General features: G+C 45.2%; 1 protein-coding gene across 1 annotated transcript in view; it reads right to left on the reverse strand.

The window, feature by feature from the left end:
• dnah2 (dynein, axonemal, heavy chain 2) overlaps nucleotides 1–10,000 on the reverse strand; it is a 246,312-nt gene that overhangs the window by 147,696 nt on the left and 88,616 nt on the right. Inside the window, 2 exon segments of the mRNA XM_048236061.1 lie at nucleotides 6,206–6,288; nucleotides 8,724–8,880. Coding sequence (XP_048092018.1) covers nucleotides 6,206–6,288; nucleotides 8,724–8,880 — 240 coding nt within the window.

Genomic DNA, 10,000 nt, shown 5'->3' on the forward strand with positions numbered 1-10,000 from the left:
AGAGTAGGAAAAGCCCCACATGCATCCTCCAGCTTTAGAATATGGAACAGCAATCTGACCGCCTCAAAAAGCAGAGGAGATTGGCAGGTGAGATGGACCTTCTGAAGCTCTCTCAGTGACCCTTCCCTCATTGTCTCTCTGTCTCTCCCTACCTCCGTCACTTCATTTCAAGTGTCTTTATTGCCATGGCTGCACACAATGCAACGCTGCATAAGTTATATTGACATAAACTATGCAATAATACAATATAGATAACAATACAGCATATAACAGTTGAATTCTCTGACAGACTCACCCCCTCTCTCTCTCCATCCCTATACAATAATACCAGTAAAAGCAGTCAGCGACTCCATATCCTACCCCTGCCTCACAATATTTACCCAAGTGAAACCAAAGTCCAGCCCTGCATTCTCAGCTGGTGACTGGGACTTGTATAAAAATGTGAAAGTACAATTGGAGTGGTAGAATACTGAACTTACATCACAGACAGACAAACCTGATTGCAATATGGGGGACCAGGGTAATAACCATAAATAGAATAAACAATAAATAACAACAGTACAAAAGGACAACGTGAATCAAGAGTGGCTATGGAAGATACAGCATATAACAGATGAATTCTCTGACACTCAACCCCCCCCCCTCTCTCCATCCCTCCTGTCTCTGTCTGTCTCTGCCTCTAAGTCTGAAGCCACATGTCACTGTCTTACAGGTGGGCGACAGACGGTGACAGCCTGTGACCAACAGTAGCTTTTAGTACTGACGTATACCGTGACACACAGACACACACACAAACACACACACACACACACACACACACACACACACACACACACACACACACACACACACACACACACACACACACACACACACACAAAATCAAACCACTCCTTCACACACACACACACACACAGTTTGTTGGCTTCCCTCTTCTTGTCATCATGAGCTCTGAGCAACAGAAAGGTTCCAGTGTGGGATATGAATGGCAGCAATATCAGTGCAAGCACTGCCTTCCAGAGACCAGGCGCTGGCCACGGCCAAGGTCACAAGTCGGATTCTCAAGGAGAGAAGAGAAAACACTCTGATTATGTGGTGCCCTCCAAGCGCTGCCGACTGCTGGGGATTAAATCATCTGCTAAAGCCAGAGAAATGTAACACGGGCCCATCGTGTCATCCGGCCAAGTATGATCTCAAAGTCACAAGAGCTCCACTTCCCACTGAATGGACTCTTGTCCCATTCTCCTAGTGGCTTAAATAAAACGCTCCGTATGAGTTTCTTTGTCGATTGATGGCTCTTAGTCTTTAACAGATAGTGCAGGCCAAGGTGGCCTGCCAGTGAGGAGACAGAGCTTAGCCCAGCAGATGAGCACAAACAAATGGCTTGCAGTGCGGTGGCTTTATGTGCTACGCATGGACAGCGATGACCATGGCAGCACAAAAAGCTCCACATCTTGTCTTGTTTGTAGAGATAGCTTTTCTCTCTCTCTCTCTCTCTCTCTTGAGCCTGCATGCTCTCTCTCGCTCTCTCTCTCTCTCTCTCTCTCTCTCTCTCTCTCTCTCTCTCTCTCTCTCTCTCTCTCTCTCCGTTTTTACGCCGAGATCCCGCAACATTCACGGGAAGAGGAGACGTCTTTATGACGCATCGTGTGTCTAAAAACAAGGCGAAACATTGCCAGCCTGGTACTTCGCTGGTACTACCGCGAGTGTTTACATAAAAGCCAGCATATTGAGGAGCCAGAAGGTAGGACCAAATAGCAAAATGAAGCGAGCGTGATGTGCAACAGAAGGAGTAGCTTGACCCCCACTTTAGAAAGCCTCTTCAACGTGCTAAATCACCATGTAGGCTAGCCTGTTAATCAAATTAAAGTTGTGTGTCACTTAGTGAAGGAGCTATGTTGGCCATTCATCTACAAATGCTTTTCTTATGGATGTCAGAAACTGCATATAGTATGCTATGACAGTTTGTAAGCGTAAACGTCTGCTATCGCAAGGTTTGGGCCAGCTCCATAGGCTATAGGCTACAGCAAAGTGTTTCTGGAGAGAACGTTGAATGTAGTCAGACCTGTATGATAGTAGAATCAGAGCCCGTCTACGGAGAGCCTGGCCACTCCGTATTAAGTCCCATTGTACCGAATTTTGGTTGCAGTTCCACCAGATTTCCACTGGGGGCGATTGCCATGAGTGCAGAATGAATGGGAGTCAATGGAGCTAGACGGCTAAATTTGTGTCTTTCACCTGATTGTCGTTGACAAATCTCAGATTTGATTGTAGTTTGTATAACTTCAACATGGGTTATAGGTCAAAAGTTGAATGAAGAAAGTACTTATGTCCTTTTGATTTCTTACAGTTTGGGTCATTGTTGCCCATAACACGCTAGCATTGTGCTAATGAGTGACATCATTGACACGTTTGAAAGGCTTTTAGAACAATTAAGTGACTTTAAAAAATATAATACTCCACCAAGTGTATTTTCTTTGCCTCCCCTTTCGAATACAATATTCAAATTACTTATTATATTGATTAAAAAATTATATCCCGAGAAAAGTGGATTTTGAGGGGTACAGCTCCATAGACCTCCATGCATTCTGCACTCGTGGACGAGCGCCCTCATGTGGAACCACAAAAGGAACTGCAACCAGTTCAGAAACCGGAAGTTTTCCGAGAGTGGCAGTTCTCCCCTTATTAGACATTCTCTGGTAGAATGTAGCCACTGGCCAGGCTATCTCTATCTCTAACTAGCTCATATCGAGAAGAATGCATGGCGGAAATAACAGTGGACTAACTGTAGATAACTGTGGATAACTTCTAGACAATAAAGGTAAGAGTTCATTTTCATTACATTTAGCTGTGTTTGCTTATTTGGCTGCATAGCATGCTAGTTTGTTTGTTAAACAGTGGCATTACACTATGCTCACTAATGTTTCAAGATGTTATGTGGCTAACAGTAGCTATAATGTGATAATGTAAAAGCTTGCTAGGACAGTTCATGCTTTGTTTTATCGCTGGATTTTAGGATAGCCTATATGGCAACCGATTGCATTCTGACCTACAGTCAACTCTAGCGGGCATTAGGTACATACATTGGCGGGAAATCCGGCAGTGTAAAAGGGGCTTCATTGTTCTTCTCTTCTGTTTACCTCCCCTCTGCCACCCTGACCCCTCTCTCTCTCTCTCTCTCTCTCTCTCTCTCTCTCTCTCTCTCTCTCTCTCTCTCTCTCTCTCTCTCTCTCTCTCTCTCTCTCTCTCTCTCTCTCTCTCTCTCTCGCCCTGGAGCCAGAGAGCATGACTGAGCAGCGCAGAGTAATATCATAATGCCACATGAATTAATACACCTCTCACACGAAGCGCACGACTGCCCCGCAGCCTCCAATTCCATCACAGGGAGCCCTGCATACATTTCCAACCTTCGAACAAGCTCTGTCTGCGCACACACACACACACGTAAATACACTCTCTTACACATACTGTTTTGCACATACATATACGCATACTATAGACACACACAAACACACATACTGTACACACACACACACACACACACACACACACACACACACACACACACACACACACACACACACATCCATACTGTCTATACTGTCGCACTGCCAAATCTCCAATTAACTGTTGACCAGGAACACATGAAAGTTATGGTTCAATTAGAATGGGGGAAGGGGAGTAGGGGGGCTGAGGTAAAAAATATCCCACTACATCAATTAGAGCAAAGTCAATTAGGACAACTTTCCAATTATGGGAGAAAATCTGTTACTTGAGGGCAATGGCTATTTAACGAGCTTTTGACAGAAGGCACTATGTGGCCACGGTCCTGCACAGCATGAGTGTGTACATAAATGTGTGTTTGTGTGTGTGTGTGTGTGTGTGTGTGTGTGTGTGTGTGTGTGTGTGTGTGTGTGTGTGTGTGTGTGTGTGTGTGTGTATGTGTGTGGCGCAAGTGATGCTGTATATGAGTGGGCATGTAGGACTATATACTGTATGAAGAACTGTGTCTGTTTGTGTGTGTGTGTGTGTGTGGGGGGGGGGGGAGGGGGGAGTGTGAATCACTGCATCTGAATGCGCATGACTACCATGTGTAGAGGAGAACACTCTCTTGTGTGTGTATTCCTGTTTGAAGAAGTCAGCAATTTCCCTTTCAAATCTAATCTTGCCCTGAGTCCCTGCATTCAGCCCTAGCGTATGTTCCTGAACGGGCCGATGGTGGTGTTTGCACAAGGGCCAGGGGATGCTGAGTGACCTCTAGGCCATCACCAGTAGCTCCTCAGGACAGGGTACTGCTGTTAGACTATGGTTGGAATGAAGGTCTTTCAACCCCTCTGTGGATGACTTGGAAGAGGTGATGGAATTAAGTGACAGAGTGAAGAAAGAAAGAAAGAAAGAAAGAAAGAAGGAAAGAAAGAAATAGAATAAAAAAACAGAAAAGAAAAAAGAAAGAGAAAAAGGATAATAACATTTAAAAAAATAAACAAATGAAAATAGAAAAATAGAATAAACAGAGAAAGGAGAAAGGAAAGAGAGAGAAAAAAAGAGAAATACAGTCCCCCCCAAGAGGAGCTCTTGCCATGCGGATATGTGATGTGACATTTCCATGGCTGGTGACTGTGGGAGTGCTTCATCTGAAATGTACCATGACAGAAGCAGACAGAGTCTGACGCGCCACTCTTCCACGGGGTCGCCATCCATAATCCCCTCCCGTATAGAGACATCACAGCAGCTGTCCCCAAATCAGCTCAACCCGGCCAGGCAGGGCCTGCACGAGCAGAGTGCAGCGCTGCACTCACTGCACTGAGGGCCTCTGGGCCAGGGCAGACACCAGGCGCTTTGACCAGTTCCCATAGAGTAATAATGACGGCCAATGGATGTATGTTTCTTTCTTTAACTGTTTATGGATGCATGTGTCATGGAAGGAATCTTTGAGCCATCTCCAATAAATCAGCCAGATTTGGGACACACAGACACACACACCCACACACACACACACCTTAAATAGGACAGATATTAAACATGTACAGTATCACTGTGGTGCCACTTTAGTCAAAAATGGGTTCTTTAGTCTGCTCCTTCAAGCAGCATTAAAGAAGCCCTATGAAACAATTTTAGCAAAAATTACCTTAATTATACAGGTTGAGAGTCGTTCTGATGGTTCTACAACACTTTCTGGGTCGTTTGGTAGGTGCTTTGTCTCCCCCTATAGCTTCTCCACTAAAAAAATGAATATGCAACTTTCTGTTCCTGGTCCGAAGAAAACCGGATGTGACTTACATTAGCGGAAGTATTCAATCGCACCTCGAAAGTCAGATTGTAGTTTCGAAGACTGAAAAACGGACGCCGACTTGGCTTTGTTGCTGTTGAAATTGTAAGTAGCCTACCCTTGGGTGAACTTTTTCATGTGGTTTGATAGTCTCTTGAACAATGTGTTTGCTCGACCATTTTATTGTGAGCCCTGTATGTGTTTAGCTTGGTTTTTTGATGGCTAGCTCGCTAGCTAGTGGGGGGTTTAGCATAGCAGTCACTTGCTACCGAAGCTGCAGGGGGAGCTGTGTAGTGAAAAATGCGAGCCCAAATCCAGTGAAAACCCAGAAACAGCGAAGGAATAACCAGACCTGCTAAGTTCTTCTTTAAAGAAATCTTCTCTTTGGATCTTATCCAAAACCCCCTTCGCTAATGAGCACTGAAACTGCTTTACAGTCAAAGAGAACCCCTCTAACAGCTCTCTGTGTAGAACATCAGCTTGAAAGACCCCTCATCTTCTTTAACCCATTCCCGCTGGATGCTGCACGACGCAACATTCTATCTCCCGCTGGTTGCTGCGTAGCACAGCATGCTTTTTATTTCATGTTTCTAGGTGCTACAGAGGCTTAGATATTAAGGTTTTGGTAGACGTTGACAATTCTTAGTATTTTTTCAGAAAACCCTCAGGAAATAAGGTTATTTAGTCTAGAATGCCATAGGATTCTATAGGCGTTTTTAGCAGGCATTTTAGAAGTAAATGGGTTAAGGAGCAATACTCCTTGATGAACGTCCCCTACCTCTCCCAGACTCTCTGCTCTGGTCAGTGAGGGATGAGGAGTGTTAATGGGCATCTGCGGCTTCAGATCGTCTCATTACTGCCCCACAGATCTCCTTATTGGACACCTGAGTGTCGCTGACCTTTTGACCTGCCCGAACTTTGAACCCTTGACCTCACCTTAGCCTGTGGTGACCTTTGTCTTTGTATGGCGCGATGTCCAGGCAAATCTGCTGCCAAGTGCTGGTGATGCTCTCCAGCGACTGCATAGACAGAAATAACGAGAGAAACACAAGGACAATGGAAAATTAATGAAAACCCAATGCACAGACAGAAAAGAACAACAGGGAATTTTTTGAGAGAGAAAATCATTGATTGACAAAGTTGGGCATATGCTGGAAAAAAAACAGAGAGAAGGGGGAGGTCAAAAAAATGAGATAAGACTCACAGAGAGAGAGAACGAGAGAGAGAAAAAAGAGACAGAGAGAGAGAGAAGTGTGTGTGTGTGTGTGTGTGTGTGTGTGTGTGTAGGGAGGTCCTGAAGCTTTAGAAGCCAGACTGTAGACAGCAGCCAATATGGCCTTCTGTGAAAACAAGCTGAAGGAATCACACGCCCCGCAGGTGCCAGCTCACTGATGCCATCTCCCACCGCTTAGAAGGCCGCTCCACATTCATCTTCACACCTACTGAGTCTAAAGCCCGCTTTTCAATCAATCACACACACACACACACACACACACACACACAATTCAAACACCACCCCCATGGTCAACATCATAGAACGTATCTTCTCTAGAGACGTGGGAGGTGCTAGAATATTTCTCCCTCTCTCTCTCTCTCCCCATCTTTTTCTCATGACTTTTGGTGAACTGCATAAGGCTTTCTGGGGCATTTCACTGTGCCTGTGAGGAGGGTCCCTCCTCCACCTTCAGCTGCTGTGATACGCTCACACCCAAACACCCAAGCTTCGCTGTTCCAACCTCTTTACTCAAGAGGACTAGGGCCAGGCCAGGAGCAGTAGGGTGCCTGTGTGTGTGTGTGTGTGTGTGTGTGTGTGTGTGTGTGTGTACCCTATAAGTGTGTGTGTGTGTGTGTGTGTGTGTGTGTGTGTGTGTGTGTGTGTGTGTGTGCCTATGTGTGTGTGTGGCAGACAGACACTGGGGATACTGTGTGAGGGTAGTAGAGAGTGGGTCAGCAGACGAGAGACGGCCAGGGCCAATCTTGCGGAAATTAAGCAGCCGCCTTCATTTCCCCAGTGACCGACACAGAGTGACAGAGGGAGAGTGGGGGTGGAGAGGGAGAGGGAAAGGGAGACTGAGAGAGAGGAGGTAGGAATTTGAGGGGAGGATGAATGAAAGAAAGAAAGAAAGAAAGAAAGAAAGAAAGAAAGAAAGAAAGAAAGAAACCAATCTGACATAGAGAGGCTAAGAGAATGAGTGAGAGCATGGAAGATTGAGGCTGAGGGAGAGGGGAAAAAAGAGAAAGACTGCTGAAGGCTGAAAGCGAAATAGAGACTGTGTGTGTGTGTGTGTGTGTGTGTGTGTGTGTGTGTGTGTGTATGTGTGTGTGTGTGTGTGTGTGTGTGTGTGTGTGTGTGTGTGTGTGTGTATGTGTGTGTGTGTGTGTGTGTGTGTGTGTGTGTGTGTGTGTGTGTGTCTGTGTTTTTGTGTTTGTGCAGAGAGGGAGCGAGAGAGAGAGAGAGAGAGAGAGAGATACATTTCTCTTTACCCTATGAGATGGGTCAACAGCAGCTTCAGGGATGGAGAGAGTGGAGAAAAGAGGAAAACATGGAACAGAGAGATAGAGGAGAGAGAAGAAGAGAATGAAGGACGGAGAGAGGAGAGGAGGATGAAGGATGGAGAGAGGAGAGGAGAGGAGAACGAGGGATAGAGAGAGAGAGAGAGGAGAGGAGAACAAAGGATAGAGAGAGGAGAGGAGAGGGACAAAGGAGCAGGAAGAGTCCAAGAGAACATAAGCACGGGCCCGGGGCAAGTAAAAAAGCATGTCGGACACGTTGCTAAGCAAGTTCACCTGTGACACTAACTGGTGATGAAGAGGCTACTAACAGACAGACAGGGGTTCATTACAGTTTTATGTAAAAGTGACTTTTCAGGGCCAGTAAAGATATGGGGAAGGGGGAGCGCTATTAGAATCAGCCACACTATGACGGATGGTGACTGTAATGGAGAAGAGGAGATCAATACTCTGCACACAATACACACATTTGTCATCGATGAATCATTTTTAAAGTGTATTTGATTCTTGCTTCATTGAGTCATGCTTCCTCGTGGAGAGAACAGCAGGATACGGTGAATAGTTAATCAGCCAACAATGAAAGGAGTAAAAAGGGAAGGAGAGATAGAGAGAGAAATATAAAGAAAAGGAATAGATGAGAGAAAGACCTTAAGAATGAGAAAAGGGGTATGTTCTGTCTGTTCCCGTTAATGCGTTGGCAATACAAATAAGTGTGTGTCTGTCACGCCAATAAAAGTCATTTGAACTTGAACTAGGAAGTAAAGCAACCACGGGAGGAAGAGAGAAAAAGAGATGGATTGGCTCAGTGAGAAAGACAGAAAGAAAGAGAGAAAGAGAAGGAGATTATTGAGAGACTGATGGAGAGATTAATTGAATTGAGAGAGAGGGGCGTGAGGATGAGGAGGGCGAGGGGACCAGACATTGCGGTGATGCCATACGCCACCTGCTCGATGGAGAGCTCTTTGCTGGCGGCGCCGGAGATCTCAGAGATGCGGTCAGTGAAAAGGTCCAGTCCCAGCACCACGATACGCTCCAGGGTAAAGTCATCACTCGTCTGGTCAAACACACACTGCACCTCGTGACGGATCTGATTCCAGTGCCTGGAAAACACAAACACATACACATATGTATACATACAAACATAAACACACACACACACACAGTGAACATTCTGTATTGCAGAACAAATTGTATTAATTTGGTTACACTTTACTTGACAGTATCGACATAAGAGTGAAATGACACTGTCATGAACGTGTCATAAACAAGTCATAAACGTTTATGACATAACACTTCTGTCATTAAATGTCATTCGGTTTTTGTCATAACAAGTTAGGGTTAGGATTAGGGTTAGGTTTAGGGTTAGGGTTAAGGTTAGGGTTAGGGCTAGGGTTAAGGTTAGGGTTAGGGTTAGGGTTCATGTGTCATGTCACTCGTATGTCGATACTGTCAAGTTAAGTGTTACCAATAATTTTAACAGTAATAAGAAGAAAAGAGAAGAAAGAGAAGAAAGGAAGAAAAGAAGAAAAACAAAGAGAGTAAATAAAACAGAAAGGTATGACGGGGATACATTGACGCAGAGTCATTTCACCAGGAGGGTTTGTTTCCCTGAAAGTTAATCCTGTGTATATGTATGAGAGATACTGTAAAAATACACAATACTCACTGGACCCCCTGAAAGGCCCTGTTTGAGCAGGTCACGGTGAACCGGCTGAGACAGTGAATAATAATCAGACTTCTCTTCTTTCCTGATCAGAAGAGAGAGCTGCCGAGCCAGACGGGCTCCGCTCTCCCACTCAGGTCTACACACACACACACACACACACACACACACACACACACACACACACACACACACACACACACACACCATTTTACACACACACACACACACTTTACCCATTTTACACACACACACACACACACACACACACTTTACCCATTTACACACACACACACACACACACACACACACACACACACACACACACACACACACACACTTTACCCATTTACACACACACACACTTTACCCATTTACACACACACACACACACACACACACACATGGGTGTGCTCTCTCTCTTTCTCTCTCTCTCTCTCTTCTTCAGGATTAGCATTCATTAAGAAAAGGTTGCACACAGAGGGACACGGAGGTAGTGTGTCTGTGCGTGCGTGTGCATGCGTGTGTGTGTGCTACGCTTGCATGTGTGTACTGTA

Source organism: Alosa alosa, chromosome 24, assembly GCF_017589495.1.
Source record: "Alosa alosa isolate M-15738 ecotype Scorff River chromosome 24, AALO_Geno_1.1, whole genome shotgun sequence".
NCBI classification, from domain to species: domain Eukaryota; kingdom Metazoa; phylum Chordata; class Actinopteri; order Clupeiformes; family Clupeidae; genus Alosa; species Alosa alosa.